The sequence below is a fragment of the Lissotriton helveticus genome, chromosome 7, assembly GCF_964261635.1.
Source record: "Lissotriton helveticus chromosome 7, aLisHel1.1, whole genome shotgun sequence".
Lineage (NCBI taxonomy): Eukaryota > Metazoa > Chordata > Amphibia > Caudata > Salamandridae > Lissotriton > Lissotriton helveticus.
The window spans coordinates 385,764,436-385,783,450 of record NC_136068.1 but is presented as its reverse complement, the minus strand read 5'-3'; the positions used below and the strand labels follow the sequence as shown (position 1 = coordinate 385,783,450).

The following is a 19,015-nucleotide window of genomic DNA, read 5'->3' as shown; positions in this document are numbered from 1 at the left end:
TGTCAAATCGGGCTCTCCTCGAGATCCGGCCCCTCCTAAAGTTCTGAATGCTAGTTTGGAAGTACTCGAGCCCTATTTTAGACAAATCATTCAACTTTCGTTTTCTTCGGCCTCTCTCCCGGGAGACTGGAAGAAGGCTATAGTGCTGCCAATAAAAAAGAAACCAAATGTTAGCCAGGACACACTAGAGAACCTAAGACCTATTTCCCTCCTGCCCTTCCTTGCTAAAGTGACCGAAAAACTAGCCAATATACAGCTCATGGATCATCTAGAGGCTAATAAGGCACTACACAGCTCCCAATCGGGCTTTCGGAAGAATTACTCGACCGAGACGGCCCTCTTGCGAGCGACCGAAACTCTGCGGATTGGAGGGCACACAATGGCTCTCATTATGCTGGACCTCAGCGCTGCGTTCGACACTGTGGCTCATTCCATCTTGCTACAGTGTCTGAGCAGTGCTGGGGTCACCAAGGCGGCATTGGGCTGGCTCAAGGCCTTCCTCGCTGACCGCAGTTTTCAGGTCCAGAGAGGCACGTTTCTCTCTGACAGCATAGTCTTAGAACAGGGGGTGCCCCAGGGCTCTGCCCTGAGCCCCACCCTGTTCAACCTTTACATGGCTCCATTAGCAGAGGTGGTCCAATCATACGGCATAGAATTAGTATCCTATGCCGATGATACTCAATTGCTCATTTCTCTATCACAGGCACCCATCTTAGCAGCGGCCAATTTTAAAACCTGCATGCAGGCGCTTGCAGGCTGGATGAACCAACACTGCCTGAAGCTCAATGGCTCTAAAACTGAGGTTCTAGTGATAGGGGGAAAGGATGCCAGTTGGACTCAGGATTGGTGGCCTCCTTGCCTTGGCCCTACACCTATCCCGGGCAGGGAGGCAAAAAATCTGGGAGTCTGGGTGGATCCGAAACTTTCTTTTGAGAGCCACGTCAACAAAGTAGCAGGGAAATGCTTTGGGATAATGAAGACCCTAAACCGTACCTTGGACCTTCTGCCCCTGGAGGCTAGACGGACCATGACCCAAGCATTAGTTACCTCTCGCATAGATTATGCTAATGTACTGCTACTGGGGACTACTGAGAAAAACCTAAGACGGCTTCAGGTGCTACAAAACACTGCAGCACGGCTAGTTCTCAGACTCCCCAAAAGAACGGCATCTAAACCCACTCTGTCTGCCCTTCATTGGCTTCCTATAAAAAAAAGGATCCTATTTAAGGCACTCTTAATCTGCTACAGGATTACCGTTTCAAAAGCCCCTGAATATCTGAAGGACTTAGCTATCCCCTACCAGCCCACCAGAGCACTCCGCTCCACGGGCATGGGCCTCCTGAAAGTACCCCGTATAAAGAAGGCTAGAATGGGCGGTCGCTCCTTCCGAGTGTTGGCAGCCAACCAGTGGAACATTCTTCCCATCGAAATTAGGCTGGCCAAGACCGAAACGGTATTTAGAAAGCTCCTAAAAACTCACTTGTTCACCCTGTAGACCGGATACTGCCTTCTGTTTCCGCCACTCTCTCCACAGCGCGGGGACACGCCGGGATGGCGTCACCATTGCGCTTTATAAGCCCCTTAAAAAAAAAAAAAAAATTCCCTTGCTCACTTTGCCACTGGAGTCAAGCAAGCCTGGCCGAAGACGGCTGTTATGCCAGAAACCGGTCCTGGAGCTTCCGGCCCAGAGAAGACATGGCTTAGCAGTTCGGGCTGGACTGTTCCCATGAGGCACAGGGTCACACTGATTTGCATATGGCCATGTCTGAACTGGGGTGGCAGAGTGAGCTAAAGAACGGTGATGGATTAAACCCAGATCAGTTGACTGGGGGTGAGTGTTTGTATTGTCAACGCTCCGTCCATCACCAACTTTGTTTTTTCTTTGTTCGCCCTAAGTTGGCAGGGTATGCTCAGACGTGAGTCCCTTGCTCACTTTGCCACTGGAGTCAAGCAAGCCCGGCTGAAGACGGCTGTAATGCCAGAAACCGGTCCTGGGAAGCTTGATTCTGGTCCAGGGAAGACATGGCTTGGCAGTTCGGGCTGGACTGTTCCCATGAGGCACAGTGTCAGACTGATTTGCATATGGCCATGTCTGAACTGGAGTGGTGGAGTGAGCTAAAGAACGGTGATGGATTAAACCCAGATCAGTTGACTGGGGGTGAGTGTTTGTATTGTCAATGCTCCGTCCATCACCACCTTTGTTTTTTCTTTGTTCGCCCTAAGTTGGCAGGGTATGCTCAGACGTGAGTCCCTTGCTCACTTTGCCACTGGAGTCAAGCAAGCCCGGCTGGAGACGGCTGTAATGCCAGAAACCAGTCCTGGGAAGCTTGATTCCGGTCCAGGGAAGACATGGCTTGGCAGTTCGGGCTGGACTGTTCCCATGAGGCACAGGGTCAGACTGATTTGCATATGGCCATGTCTGAACTGGGGTGGCGGAGTGAGCTAAAGAACGGTGATGGATTAAACCGAGATCAGTTGACTGGGGCTGAGTGTTTGTATTGTCAACGCTCAGTCCATCACCACCTTTGGTTTTTCTTTGTTCTCCCTAAGTTGGCAGGGTATGCTCAGACGCGAGTCCCTTGCTCACTTTGCCACTGGAGTCATTCAAGCCCGGCTGAAGACGGCTGTAATGCCAGAAACCGGTCCTGGGAAGCTTGATTCCGGTCCAGGGAAGACATGGCTTGGCAGTTCGGGCTGGACTGTTCCCATGAGGCACAGGGTCAGACTGATTTGCATATGGCCATGTCTGAACTGGGGTGGCGGAGTAAGCTAAAGAACGGTGATGGATTAAACCGAGATCAGTTGACTGGGGCTGAGTGTTTGTATTGTCAACGCTCAGTCCATCACCACCTTTGGTTTTTCTTTGTTCTCCCTAAGTTGGCAGGGTATGCTCAGACGTGAGTCCCTTGCTCACTTTGCCACTGGAGTCATTCAAGCCCGGCTGAAGACGGCTGTAATGCCAGAAACCGGTCCTGGGAAGCTTGATTCCGGTCCAGGGAAGACATGGCTTGGCAGTTCGGGCTGGACTGTTCCCATGAGGCACAGGGTCAGACTGATTTGCATATGGCCATGTCTGAACTGGGGTGGCGGAGTAAGCTAAAGAACGGTGATGGATTAAACCCAGATCAGTTGACTGGGGGTGAGTGTTTGTAATGTCAACGCTCCGTCCATCACCACCTTTGGTTTTTCTGTGTCTACCGTTTCAGCAAGATTGCGGTGCCTACAGTTTTACCAGCTTCTGCATTTCCCCCACCTTCGTGGTGCCCCTGCTGGGCTTCCCGCGTCGACCCCGCTAGTAAAACTTACTACAGCATCGAGGGAAGCAATGGAGAGTTCCCAGATTATGTCAGTCGTTTACTGCAACCCTCGAAAAGTGATCGCCACCTCTGTGTGGCGCTTTGCCCTCGGACCCCTGATTCTGCGCCATCGTCACACCAAAAGAACCACAAGATTAGCATCCAATTCCTTGGCTGAGGAAGAGGTACCGTGAAATTGGACCTGCGAGATCCTTGTAAGAACCCTGCCTGCCCGCGGGCAGTTGAGCTTTTCTGCACACCCCGGTCATGAGAGACTTGTGCAGGACCTTCATCGGGTATTGTTTGTACACTGCTTTAACCCTAAAATGACGAGAAAGTAATCATTCGTAGTTCCTGAACAGATTGAGCGTCATTCTTTTGTCGTGTAGTTCCTAAAGATATATGTCAGATCTACGCATTTGTTGGACAACATAAACTAAGGGATTGGTGTCAAGACTGATTCCGGACAACCCAGCAGGATATGTCGGCCTACAGACAAGCTAGCTCACAGTGCTACCATAAGCCCCCTAACCTTACCAAGGAGTGAATAGTTTCTGGCAACCATCGAACATGACAACCTTTGACCCTACAGGGATTGTGGAAACGGTACAGCACTTTTCGCTCAGTCAATCGTGCTCACTTAGTCTCAGAGACATACACAGAATAAACACTGGGGACATTTTCAATAAGCATTTATGGAACCAACGTTATTCTAGTATAAAACATGTTTGCTGCGACAAAAGAATAAATAAAAGTTAGAATTCTACCATGGTGCTAGAACAGTGAATATATGCAGGCATATAAACATGACAGTATTCAAGCATACTCTTACGATGCTGACCCTACTTAAGTGTACCTAAAGGTACCTAGCATTTATGTGGATGTGAAGCCAAGAATCCAATAGGAAAGAGCTAACCCCATTACCTGGTGAGAGAGAATGAAGGACCCTGTCTTGTTTGCAATTTGGACATTCCGCAAAGGATATCAGACCGCTGCATGTTGAAGCTTCAGCAGGCCGGAACCTCAGTGTCTGTGTCAGCATGAAAGCATCTCCTCTCTCTCACTAGTGAAGGTGCGGTTCATTCATACCAAAAAGGTAGCCTTAAGGGGTTCTACTGCAATCGATATGTTGTAAGTACGATTATGGATATGAGCCTAAATCAATAATTGTAATTATGCAAAGTAGCCTGGTTGCCTTAGGATGAAAGATAGCAATTACTTTTGTACAGAGTATGTTAATCCTGTTATGTACGTCTTGTGCAGGGGATCTTTCTAAGGCTCCTCGTGCATAAAAAATGTTGCTAGTTTCAAGTAAAGCAATCATTAACATTTATTCAGCACATAACTGGGTAAAAGGTCAGTGCTAGAACTGTTATGCAGAGCAAGGTAGGGCAAATGAAGGTAAAAGGTCACTTTGTTACTTAGGCCTAGTTTAGGGAACATAACACTCTCCACCTACTCCCCTAACTGCCAACAAGGTTATTATAGTGAGTGCTGATTAGGCACTGTTTACCCTTTACACTCAAAGTTCATAACTTGCAAAGTACCTATTGTATTCTTGTTGTTTTTATATTGTTGTGTTTATAATATAAGAACCTATTTTTATAAACCTGTGTGGAACCTTTTTGTGGTGTATTCATTGTGTTACTGTGGGTGTTTTGCACAAATACTTTACACATTGCTTCTTTTGATAAGCCTGTCTGCTCTGCGCCAAGCTACCACAGTGTGAGCACAGGTTATCTTAGTTGTGTATCTAGCTTACCCTGGATTTTGCTTGGCCTAGGGCAAATCCCTATATATATCAACCAGAATCCCCATTTCTAACAGCTGGTCGAAGGCAGGAATAGACATGGATTTCAGGCTCTTTCTGGAAGTGTTAGCAGGAAGGGAAAAGTCTAAGGACATAATCAGGGAACATCTGTGTACGGGTTTTTTCTGTGTGTTCGTTTAAAATCCCTGACCTTACAATGCAGAATGTATTAGTCCTGAGTTGTTTTAGGATGGGGGGTAATCTAGTTTGATTTTCTTTGCACCAGAAGCCTTTAGGGTGGGTTTCAGAATGGCTGGAGAACTTCTGGGAAGGGTTTTGAGAAGGGCACTGTCACAGTCTGAATTGGTAGGATAAGGGCCTGAATAGTTGAGCATTGGAGCCTGTGCTGTTTCTCCAACCCTGCTGTGTAACACAGCAGGGTTGGAGATACATATGTACGCGTGTGTGTTTGGCCGGCCTAGGACAGCCGGTCAAGCACACATGAGCACTAATGAGTGCACAGTACTCCTCCCTGCCTTGGCCTTCGCCCTACCCTACACGTATTGTATTGCAGGGCTTGGACAGCATAAAATGATTATAACATTGTCTTATTAACATTTTATTTATTGTCTGCTGGCACGGGCTGTGGGGCGATGCTCCTCCTCCATTACGGAGAAGCCTCCTGTGATGTCTGATAGTCATGGTGGCAAGGCACGTTTTTGTGGTCAGTGCCATGGAGCAACAACTCTGTGTGGTAGAGTTGTGTATTGTTGGCATACTTTTGCAGGGCATGTGTGCTGGGAATGTTTGGGTAACTGGTGTTACAATCACAGATAATACAACATATGGGAAAATACAGAATTTGGAGAGATGCCGAGAATGGTTGCAGCGTGGACGTGAAGGATTACATTTGGACCAATTGTCTGAAAGACAGAAAGGAGGCGGTACCCATGCAGACAGAGGGGTCGCCATTAAGTACTAAGGCTCACTGTTATTGCAGGCCAATTGAGAGGCTTGAGAGAACAACAAAGCAAGGGTCTACATTAGTGCTGTGTGGCTCTCATTCTTATATTGTAGGTAAGTGTGACTGAAATGTGTTGAGAACTATTGGACTAGATTTGAGTCTTGAGGAACAGAAAGCGCACAGGACTTTTTCAATCAAGTATAATATGGGTAAACAAATATCTTAATTTGTGGTTACTCCATTTCAGAGAAACATTGACATTTTACATTTAATTTTGTTAGCAGATTTTGACACGTGTTCAACAGAGCCCGTAGGTGCCTGTCCCAACCACAGTACATTTATCAGGCATATTATAAGTGGTAAACTTTTAAATCTAAAATGATGGCACTGTTCACCCCCTTCCAGTGAAATCTAATGGCCAGGGCCACTCAGGTTTTCACTTCCCTGCCTGTCTTTTTACCTAAGCGCAGCCTGTCAGTAGGGTTTGGAAGGCACCACTGATAAACTCACTGACTCTGATCTGGTTGAAGTGCTTGAATATACATTAAGATTTGGGTCTGGACCTTTGAGTTCTGCTGTTCTTTGATGTGATCCTTTACATTTCCCTGCAGACCCCTGGTTCGTACAATGGAGAAATATTTGCAAAGTCTGAAATGTACATGTGGCTTGGTGGAACTAAGTATGTGAAGAACATCATTGCAGAGCTTCCCAAAGACTTCAAACCTCTTTCTGAGAAAGGGGAACAGATCGCCGAGTTCCAGACCACTATGCTACCCGTCAAGCTCAGCAGGGACGGTAAGGAGACAGGAGAACCATCTTCCATGTCCCTTTATTTCTTTCCAGTAGTACAATATTTATTAGCACCAATTACTTGTCTGGTCGCACTTTGACCAGACTAAATTAAATAATTGATTTTAAAAAATTGCCTCTTCTATCCAAAAGATGAAACTCAGTTTTTAAGGAAGAATGTAACAAGATGTAGATGGAAGATAGGAGCATAAATGTTTTATATGAAAAATCTATTACCTTCCTAAAATGTTTCAGACCTACCGTCTTTTAGCTCTCACTAACCAGACAGTGCAAGCTGTCTGTTGGTGAAAATTTATATCGAAGGCTTACAGTGGGCTTAGAGCCTGCCCATTGCTTACTGTCGCTTGGCTTTACTGCCATTCTCATTTTCTTGCTTTTCATTTGTTAGCTTGGGCGAGCTTTCCTTCCTCTTCTTGTCTTTGTCCCTCCCCTGGAGCTTGAGTGCATTACTTGTGTTCTTCCACTGCTTGCTTTTCACACGCTACTTTTTTTTAAAGGTTTAACAGTACATGAGAGTGCATATGTTTTCCAGCTAACTCCTTGTGTAGTTCTCTCTCTGGTTGCAATCCATGTTGCTCATTCTTGCTTGTTGCTCCCTCCCCTCTTACCCCAGACCTTTATGTTGTTCCCCTCCACCCACGTCCTTTGTGATACTTCCCCCAAATGTACTTTGTGATGCTTCCCTTCACCTGTACCCCACGAATGTCCCCAGACATGCTTTTAAAAATACAAAACACTTTTGTGCTACTTATTTTTTGTTATGTACCAATCCAACTTGGTAATTAAAAAAGCGTTCATTTATTGGGCATGCACATGCATAGTGCGCGGACCTACAAAATGGCATGGCCGCCACATCATAGTCAATTAATTTTGTTTCTTTTCTTTAGCTATGTGGCACAGCATCGGGGAAATGCTGTACAGCATGGTTAAAACCCGTTGGCAAAGCCAATAGGTCCCAAAAGCAATCCCTATTGTCTTTGCCAATCCTTTTATTGACCTGGAATGATCCTTTTATAGACGTCAAGTAATATCTAACTAATGCCTAGGCTTGCCAATCAATCTGCTACTCCAGTATCTAGGCTGCAATATACAAATATTTTCAGGAAGATGAATATCTCTCCTGAAAAAACATTTTAAGCATAAATAGAAATTTATCTGCAGGCTACAATAAAATAATTTAGTTTCTTTTGAGAAATAATTAACTGTAGTTAGAAAACGCCTAAAACGGAAATGGGGCTCACTTTAATTTCGTATTCCCTTTTAATGAAAAAGGAAAAGAAGAGAAAACAAAGAGGACTAGCGGGAAATTCATAAAGTTGAAAAATAAATCATTAATCTTTCCAATAGCAATACTGAACCACAAATGCCCCACTGCAGCCCTTCATTCCTCAGTTCTATTTTAAAACTAGTTTCAAATGGGGGGAGGAAAACACGACGTGGGAGTATCATCTAGCCACTGACCTGCTGACTATTGCCTGCCTGACATCTCTGTGCGTTGCTAACCCCCTCCGCCGCAGTCCAACTCGCGGCCGCCGTGTGGGGTTAGGTGCTGGTGGGACTTCATTGCCCAGCACCCCGAGCGCCAGGGGCGACGCCGGCCAGGACCCACTTCCTGCCTCACGGGGATAAAACGGAGCACTCCCCTCGGTGGAGCGGGGGAGGAAAACACGACGTGGGAGTATCATCTAGCCACTGACCTGCTGACTATTGCCTGCCTGACATCTCTGTGCGCTGCTAACCCCCGCCGCCGCAGTCCAACTCGCGGCCGCCGTGTGGGGTTAGGTGCTGGTGGGACTTCATTGCCCAGCACCCCGAGCGCCAGGGGTGACGCCGGCCAGGACCCACTTTCTGCCTCACGGGGATAAAACGGAGCACTCCCCTCGGTGGAGCGTGGGAGGAAAACACGACGTGGGAGTATCATCTAGCCACTGACCTGCTGACTATTGCCTGCCTGACATCTCTGTGCGCTGCTAACCCCCGCCTCCGCAGTCCAAATCGCGGCCGCCGTGTGGGGTTAGGTGCTGGTGGGACTTCATTGCCCAGCACCCCGAACGCCAGGGGCGACGCCGGCCATGACCCACTTCCTGCCTCACGGGGATAAAACGGAGCACTCCTCTCTGCGTCGCGGGACGCGCGCGGGCATCGCCGGGCGGAGCCCGGGCAGAGGGCGGGCCGTCTGAGGCCGTCCGGGGCCGTCGAGGGATGGGACGGGCCATCCCCCTTACCTCCGGGATCCAGCATCATGGGTAAGCGCAAACTACCCTCACCCTCAGCTGGTGGGGCCACAAAGGTAAAAGTCCCACGGAACTCTAATAGCATATTGTCTTTCATAACTACTGCTGTGGGGGAGCTTACAACTGAAATAGCCAAAACTGAACGCAAGCTGGGATTGGAGCCCTCAAATATCACCAAAGAGGGTGTAGCCCCATTGAGGCCAGCTGTTTCACGTATACCTCTAGAACCTAGGATTGTTATTAAGCCCCCCAAGGAGCACATCACAGACACCCCAAAAACCCAAGACGTGGTGGACCGGGTACTTACTGATTCCACAACACCAGCAATTCTCCTTCCAGGGGCTGGATCTTACACTCGCCCAAAACAAGGAAAGAGACAGTACAAAAAAAGGAACACTAAAAAATCTACTAAGGCGGCCAAAGGACCATTGAGCTCACTGGAATGCTCACTTAGGGACATGGTGGAGAAAATCCTAATTGAAAAAGTGGAGTCTACATTGACCTCAATAGCTAAAAACATTATTGATGTTTTAAATGAATGTGTCACAGGGATCCTAAAAAAATGTGAGCGTCTGAACACATGTTTAGCCACCAAGGAACCCTCAACCTTTGTGTTTAAAGGTGAAATTTCGACAGTACAGGGGCGCATGCATAATCAACCGTTTAGTGGGGAAAAAAGGCCCCGCAAACAATCACCTGATAAGGAAAGCGTTCCAGCTGTATCTCCTAGTTGTTTAGATCCTCAACAGGCTGGCTCCGCTACAATTACACAAGGGGTGATTCCCCCTGCTGTTGTTACGGACCCAGTAAATAGAAAGATCCCTATAATGACTAAATGCGCATATCAGCCAACAATAAATCTACCCCCTGAGGCTGCTCCCTTTGTCACCATTATAGTTAACGTTCCCCCACTTAAGATAGGAGAAAGGGAATCCCCACAGCAACTACTGTCTAGTGTCAGGTCCTGGTGTAATGAAAACTGCACACGGGAGAAAGACATGGCTAACAGAATTCTATCGGCAAGACGGGTGGGCTGGCTTGGTCGGACCACTAAATCCCAGAAAGGTGATTGTATAATTACAAATTTTGACAATCCATTTGAGGCATGCAGACTATTCTGGGATGCCTCAAGTTTGGAGGGGCCGGTAGTAGGGCTCCGTGCACTACCACTAGGATTCTTTTATCCAAATATTAGCCCTCATTCTCTAACAAACAGAATAGAATCTAGCTGGAGGGATCCCCCATGCACCTTACTAGCTAATCCCAAACAGGATCCGGTCCATAGCTGGTCCACGATTAACACAGCATTACGTCCCAAACCCAGCACTAATACCGGGACTGGCTCAAGGGTGACATTGCCCCTGCAAAATAGATTTTTACCCCTGACACAAGAAGAGGTGATAAATTGACTTCCTGTCCCTCTTGGGGAACCACAAACTCAATCTATAGTCGAAAAACCCATAATTGGTATTATAAATAGAAAGACCAAACTCATGAGTTGGAACATAGCGGGGTTGCGCTCCAAAAGGGAGGATAGTACCTGGATAAACCTCATTAAAGAATATGACATCATAGCTCTCCAAGAGACCTGGGACAGAGGGAGTAACTTCTGGGTCCCAGGGTTTACATCGTATTTTACCCCAGCAAGCAGTACAACAACAGGTAGAGACAAAGGGGGCCTCATGTTTCTGGTTTCTGTAAACATAGCAGGTCAAACAGCTAGTCTCTCACTCTTCAAATCTTTTAATCCTGGAGATTAGCTTGCCAAATGACCTGAAATTTTTAATGATTAATTTCTATAACTCTATACTAGATGGTAAACCCAATGAGCATCTCTGGAATTTTTTTTACTTGATTATAGGGAGCAAGAATCCACTTTTGTACATTATATACTGATGGGGGATTTTAACATTCACCTTTGTAATTTAACTTGTCAGATCAAAGATAGGGATGGTCCATCAAACGCTACTCTTCAACACTTTGAACATAGTACCAAAGGAGTTGGACTGGAGGCCCTCCTATCAAATATCGATCTATACGAACCAGGGTTCCAGGATAGAAATGACCGTGTTAATACCTATTGTGCAAGGAACGCAGAGTCCATAATTGACTATATATTTGTATCCCCTGGTCTGCTTAGTTTGGTGTTTTAACCGTTAATATCCGGAACAAAACCCCACCACTAAAGGGGTGGTTTGACAAAACCTGTTCAAGAGCCCATAGTGATCTTATGGCGGCCCTTAAAAAATCTCTGAGGGACAAGGAGGAAGTTGTAAGACTTAGAAAGGATTATAAAGTCACATTGCAGGCTCGCAAAGGAGCCTTGAAAAAGGATGCCTGGATAGCTCTTATGGATAAGGCAACACTGAGAGACAGCGCCAGCTTTTGGGCTATTATTAATAACCCTCTGTTCTCTGGTATGGAGAACGATACCTTGGAAGCTAATATTAGCGAGAAAGACTGGTTAGATCATTTTAAAGACATCTATGGGAGTGATCAGGAAATCGAACCTTCCACATCTACTGTAACGAATCCCAGCCAGCCGGCCCTCTTTTTTACGCTAGTAGAAGTGGAAAAGGCGATAGAAAACACAGAGGTGGCAATTGAGACCAGCTGTGTTGATGTTGAATAGGAAGGGAGCCAGGAAGCACCCCTTTTTAGGTCATTTTGGTGTTAATGTTTTGGGTGATTCTTCGACCGTCGCCTAGCCTAATTTGTACACAAGTGTTGGAATTGAGGTTAATGATTTCACGGCACCCCCGCTGTGCCATTTTTTTCTACAGCTGGACCCTCGGACTTTGTCGAAAGATGCCTTTACATCTATGAAGCAGGCATAGAGCTTGCTGGATATGGTGATTACTTGCTCAACCATCAGAGAAACCACCAGTAAGTTGGTTAGAGTGCTCTTTCCTAGTCTGAAACCTGTGTGAGTTTTCTGGACTATGTTTGATCGATTGTCCCACTCCTCTAGGACGTTGAGCAAGCTGGAAGCGTAGGGCCTGATTCATAAAAGTAATCTGAGACCAAATCCTAGCTCTAGGACTTTTGGTAGTCACAAAAGGCATTTGTGAGTAGTAAAGTTAGGATTCATAATTTTACTACTTCTAAAATGAGACTATATCCTAACTTTAAATGCCTTTTGTGAATACCGACAGTCGTACAGTTAGGATTTTGTTTAAGTTTAGGAGTAGTAAAGTTAGGAATCCTAACTTTACTACTCCTGAATGCCTTTTGTGAATATCGAAAGTCTTAAAGTTAGGATTTTGTTTCAGTTTAGGAGCATTAAAGTTAGGAAACCTAACTTTACTACTCCTAAATGCCTTTTGTGAGTACTGAAAGTCGTAAAGTTAGGATTTTGTCTCAGATTACTTTTGTGAATCGGGCCCGTAGATCTTGGCTCCAACTTCGATTAAGGTGATTCCCCACCCAGACCTCACAGTAGTGACGGATGCGTCTCTTCTGGCATGGGGCGGCCACATTGGAGAGGTGGAGATCAGAGGACTCTATTCTCCGGCGGAAGTCAAGCTCCATATCAATCTGTTGGAGCTTCGGGTGATCCTGCTGCCACTGTAAGTCTTTTTGCCATCAATAAAGGGAAAACTCGTACAGGTGTTCAAGGACAATGCTTCTGGCGTGGAAAGTCATGAAAAGTACTGATGTCAGTGCGCCGAATTGGTGGTTATATTGATGACGCGGACGTCACTATGACGGCGAACACAACCCTAACAACGTCATGCGGATTTGACCGACGCCATCTATCGGCATGCACTTATGAGAAAAATCTTCTGGATCCAGCCTGATGCCTGGCAGTTCAAAGGTAAGGAATCTGCGGCTAGATCATGTCTCTACCAGATAAGGCGCTATCGCAGGTAAGTAACTTGTCCTTCTGCTCTTGCTTCTACAGCACCAATGATAAAAGAAGGCAGAAGATAGGATGCAGTTTGAAGAAAAATCTATTGAACCTCTGTCACATCCATAAATGCTGCTTGTGGCTTTGTGCTCTTTGTCCAATATTATAGAGCCAACAGAGAGTATATAATAACCTTTGCAATAGATATCCCCAGGGACAAAATTGAGATTTTAATGAAGCTCTTAATGAATGCACATTAGTACATAGCCAGATGATCAGTGCCCCAGTAGATACTTTAGCATTTCATAGCTACTCTTATAATATCTCTAAAAAAGGAGATCCTGCTGACTCAGGTTGATGGAACTGCAAGTAGTTGCTTAGGCCATGGTAAAGATCTTCCCGTCGTCTGAACACTCCCTATTTAGAGAACATACAGATATTATGTTGCATAGGATGGATATAGAAAATGAGCTTCACATCACTTACTCTTGGTCTACGACCTGAAACTACCACCAGTAGAGGGTTCCACCCACTTTGTGGCAATGCTAATGATTGTTCCAGCACCAAAAGCCTTTGTTCCACCAAAGAAAACAGCTAATGGAAGAGAAGGTCATTATTTTTCCACAACAGCAGAGACGCCCAGTGTAAATACAAAGTTATGACTGCAAGTCTCCCTGGTATGTGACTACTCTGTAAGATCACAATCACTTGATTGGTGTTAAATATTGTGCAAAATTGGTATGCCTTCAAGTTCAAAATATCTCCAACTGCTATTCCTCCTTTAAAGTTTAACCATGATTTCTACCTTTTAACAGACAACAAGATGGCCCCTGCAGCCTGATATTAATGGACCTCTTAGCTGTCTTTGACACTTTAAACCACCTCACTCTCAGTCACACCCTGAAGTCTTAAATGGGATTCAAAGGAAAAGCCCTTTACTGGTTCTCCATATTTCTTTTCAACGGCCACCAGTTCGTGCAGTTCCAGAGGATCCCAATCATCTGTGGAGTTCCCCAAAGTTTGAGCTTGAACCCTCTCAAGTCTCAGTGAACAAAATTAAACTTCACCGATGCACTCATGACAGGCAACTGTATTTAAAGGACTCCTGCACTCCAGATGTCAAATACCTCAAACACTGCTTGCACCTCATCTAGACCTGGATGTCCAAAACCTGCCTTATGCTTAACCCCAGAAAATCAGAATTCCTGCTGTTCACCAAGAACAACAAGCAACAACTAGTTGAAACCTGACTAAAAGGCATTAACCCAGATGGATCTGAACCCCAGCTTTCACCAAATACCATATCTGTTGGATTCAAATCAGACACTGATCTCACCCTCAAGAAACACATTTCCAAAGAAATTAAGAGGCTTCATACCAGCTCACTGTACTAAAGAGAGTGAAACCATTACTCCAAAATGGGACTTCAGAATTGCTGTTTAAGCTGTGCCCAACGGCCTCGCAGACTCAACACTTTTCCCTATAAGGATATCCTACATGCTACAGTATTCCTCATTACAGGCCTGAATAAATATGACCACATCACCTGCAACATAATGGAACTCCACTGGTTGGCCTTGCTAGCCCATACCATCTTCCAAACCTGGTGCATCATCTAGAATGTTATCATGGCCAGCACCCCTGCCCACCTGGTTGAAAAGCGCATTATCTATGACCGCTCTTGGCAGACCAGCAGCCAGCACACTACTAGAATGTAGACAAGGATGTGTAAACAATTAAAAAGCAAGGTAGCAGGCCTTCTTTATCTATGCACCAAAGTTTCGGAACAACAGTCCTCTATCTATTATCACAATTTCCCCAATCCTACTCCTGTTTAGAAAACAACTGTTGACACACCTCTTGAATGAACTCTGCATCATGATGCAGTAACACTGCACTTTTGCTGTTGGAAGCCACCTGCCTCAGTCATCACACATGGGCTGAGTTTTTAACCTGGGAGTGCTCTGCTGCTTTTTAACTAGGTTTGTACTATATACTTATGGATTGTATCCAAACATATAAACATACATACATTATCATTCCCAGCTGTAGGAAGAAGTCTGACCCATATTGCAGAATTAGGTGGCGAAATCGATTACCACATCCTTGAAGACAAAGAGAATTGTTTTCCCACCACTTTCTGGTATGAAGGAAACAAAACTTTAACCTTTGTCTATTTTTTTTAAAATTATTTAGTCATATATTTTCAGATGCTTTAGTAATTGTACAAAGTTTTCATGCCTTTATATTAACAACTAGATCTAAGATTCTGCCCCATATTATTTTTTGATATTTTGAAAAAAACAGTTTTCACCAAAATAAATATTCTTGGGAAAGGACTGTCCACATTCTACATTTTGAATTCCTCAGACGGTTGTTCACCAGATCAGACTTTCATCCAGCGAGCAGCGCACGTTCGCAGGCAATGTTGTTGAACTCATGAGAGATTTTTCTCTTTTTGCCCTAATACCTCTCAAACTATTAGTTGTCATCTATTGAGAAAATGCAAAGCCATCATATTCTAATTGCAATTAGGTACTGGTGATTCCCAGATTTCTTCCTATTGTCTGGGAGGGTCATTCCCCACAGTTTGGATTTCCACATACATCAGATCATATCTGTGTCCAACCAAAATCTTTTCTGCAGAAAGCCATCCGCAAAACAGAATTTAAGAGTCTTACAGTATTAGCAAGAAAAACAGAACACATCCTAGAATAAAAATCAAGCAATTATTTCTGAAGTATGGGCCCATTTGTATTGTTTTGACTACCTTCAAACAATTTGTTGCTAGAGTGTCCTACACTAATAGCTATTACCAGAAATCCTTTTTAGTAAACCCCAAAGGGAAAATCTAGCACTAGTGCTTTATTAACACATGCTAATGTCTAAATAAAGGGCATCTGAAGGTCTATCCGTGACATCCACGACAATGAGTTTGTACTTCTTTTTGATATTTATAATTGTCAGTAAATATTTCATGGTGAAAATGGAAAGTTGTTTGTAATTAAGGCTCCTCCATAGGTCTGGCTTGAAGATGCCAGTGTTTCCTGACTTCATGTGATCAATAGAAAAGAGTGTCCATCAGTACTAATGGGAGAAGGTCTTAGGCTGCATCCACATGTTGGCTTTCTCGAGTACACCATTTGGTTGGAAAGAGGTTGTGTGCATCCACTGAAAATGATTTCTGATATTGCACTGTTTGCCTTGTGATTAAGCTTATACCAAGTACAGCAAGACTAAGTTAGATATAATGGCAAGTCCAAGACCAAGGATATAGGCCTGATTTGTTTGTTATGAAAGTTCCAATAAAGGTAAAATAGTAGGCCTGACTGATTTATTGTGAAATGCATATGTTAAAGTCAATATGCATTCAAGAATGGATTGTTAATACTCTATATTGGAGCCTGCCACAATGTACTTTGTTATACGGAATCTCATAGATTAGTATAGTTGATAACCGTTTTGGTGTGGGTTACCTCCTCTGACAAAGCGTGGGGATCGAAGATTTGGATTGGAATAATCCTTTTTAGGCCTTCTTAAGAGAGATAGTATATTGCTTCACCATCTGTTATGTTTTGTATACATTTCTAATGTTATTACTGTATGTCTTAAGGCGTGTTTGTGTGGAAACTTACACGCAATACAGTAGGTCTGGGTTGCCTCTGGTGAAAAGCAAATGACAAAGGTCACATGCCTCTTCGGTTCACTCAGACAAGTTATGTCCAATTCAGAGGTCTGATATGTTTCTTATGAATAGTTATTACAATAGCATTAGGCCTGTTCTATTTGCCATGAAAAGTGTTTGTTAATACCCATAGGTCTTTAGCAGGGGTTTTCATCACACTGTGTTACAATCCGTAGATGAGTATTTTGTTACATGAAATCTCACAGATCACTATAGCAGAGAAGTGCTGTGGTGCTGGTCTCCCGATCTGACAAAGTGTGGGGGCAGAAATTGTATTGTCCTTTTGAGAGAAATTGTATATTATTTTGTCAACTGTAATTATGTACATATTTCTAATTGTATAACTATGTGCATGATGGTTGCCAGCGTGTGTGCACTTCAGTAGGCCTGTGCTGGTTATGGTAGCAAGCTAATAATAAAGACTACAGGCCTTATTTGCTCATTGGGAAAAATTATGTCAGATTCCTTAGGTGTGATCTGTTTATTATGAAAGGTTATGACAAAGCACGTAGGCCTGATTTACTTATTGTGAAGAATACCCCTTATGCCATTGGTCAGTTTGAGGTGTCATTTACACAGGGCTTCCATCCTTGACAGCGTGCCAATAGATCAAGCCACTTTAGCCATTCATTGCCTCCTTTGCCCTGGAAGTGATGGCATGTGTCCAATCCCATTTGCACATTTTGCTGAAAATGAGTGCACATCAGTGCCAGGGCTTTTGGCCCAGTTCTCTGGATTTCTATTTTTCCTTTTCGGCCCCCTTTCATTTCTTTCCTTCTGACATTTTTAAAGACAGTGCATATTGACAACTTAAAGAGTTTAAAGAAGAGATACGATTTTGTACCATAGCTTAAAACCTGAAGAACTACAGCTTAAAAGTCAATATCCTTGATACCTAGCAAGTATACTTTTTTATATTGTATACAGCTACTATGCTCATTAAAAATTGTTGCCTTGGGTGGCCTGCATTAGCTTGCTGGATGGCAAGTTGAAGGTGGGCCCACCAGAGAGGATGCAGAGAGAGAGTGCTCCACTCTAGAGGGCTTGAGCCAGGCAAGATGAGTCCCAGGCAGCAGGTGATACCTCTGGAGATCACCTTATTTTTTGGGAGAATGAGTTACTTCAAAGTGAGTCCATGTGCTGGTGGTCCCCCAGGGTAACTGGGGATGGCTCATGATATCATCTTGGCAGGACAACGGGGGAAAGACAAGACCTCTGCCTGGCTTGTTGCCCGCTTCTATTGTCCGCAGATAAAGATATCTTCAGATGTATTCTGTCGGTCCTGTCCCACCTGCCAAGCCAGTGGGAAGTCAGGGGAAAAACTCAAGGCTCCCCTGATCCCCTTACCTGTCATTGGTACTCAGCATTGAGAGGATGAGCATTGACCTTGTTGATCCCGTGGACTACAAGACAGCTCTAGGCAACAGGCTCATCTTGGTCTTGGTGGATCACGCCACTCGCTACCCAGAGACAATCTCTCTGAGGTCGGTGATTGCACCTGTGGTGGCCAGGGCCCTGCTCTTGTGGTGGCCAGCGACCTGATGGGGATTTTTACCCACGGGGTGTTCCCCAAAGAGGTAGATTTTGACAGAGGTACTAACTTCATGTCAGCGTACATGAAGTCTATGTAGGATGAGTATGGAGTGGCTTATAGCTCTCCACACCCTATCACCCCCCAACAAACAATTTTGTGGAGAGAGTCAACAAGACAGCACATCCTCGACACGGACCATCGCAACGCTCCGCAAACTAGGATTTGTGGTGCTTTGTTTGGTGGGCCTAACTGGGTCCCTGCAGCTAGCCTGGACTCCAACGCAACTGACGTGAACTTGCAATTCTGTCCTCGTCCGGCACGACCAGATATTCAGAGTTCGTGTTTTGTGCTTTTGGCTCTATTTTTACTAAAACCTGCATATCTCTGGTTTTACTGATTGACGTTTTGTCATTTTAGTCTTGTTTTATTTATTAAAAAATACTCCGTTTCTTTAAACTGCTTCACTGTGTTGCTGTTTGAGCTGTTACACAAATACTTTGCACATTTCCTCTGAGTTAAGCCTGATTGTTCTGTGCCAAGCTACCTGAGGGTTGAGCACAGATTAATTTAGGATTTGCTTGTGACTTCACCCTGACAAGAATTGTAGATGCTACTTGGGAAGGGGTTAACACCCTCAACCAATGATACCAAAGGGGATGATGGACAGAGCGTTTGAGCAAATCAAACACTCACCCCAGTCAACTGATCTGGGTTTAATCCATCAGCATTCTTTAGCTCACTCCACCACCCCAGTTCAGACATGGCCATATGCAAATCAGTCTGACCCTGTGCCTCATGGGAACAGCCCAGCCCGAACTGCCAAGCCATGTCTTCCCTGGACCGGAAACAAGCATCCTGGGACAGGTTTCTGCTTCATAACCCTAATCAGTGA

General features: G+C 44.9%; 1 protein-coding gene across 1 annotated transcript in view; it reads left to right on the top strand.

Annotated features, from left to right (window-relative positions):
• Positions 1 to 19,015, top strand: part of LOC144768501 (fer-1-like protein 4) — a 936,890-nt gene that overhangs the window by 504,119 nt on the left and 413,756 nt on the right. Inside the window, exon 23 of the mRNA XM_078652210.1 lies at positions 6,622 to 6,805. Within this exon, the coding sequence (XP_078508336.1) occupies positions 6,622 to 6,805 (184 nt within the window). The remainder of the gene's footprint in view (positions 1 to 6,621; positions 6,806 to 19,015) is intronic.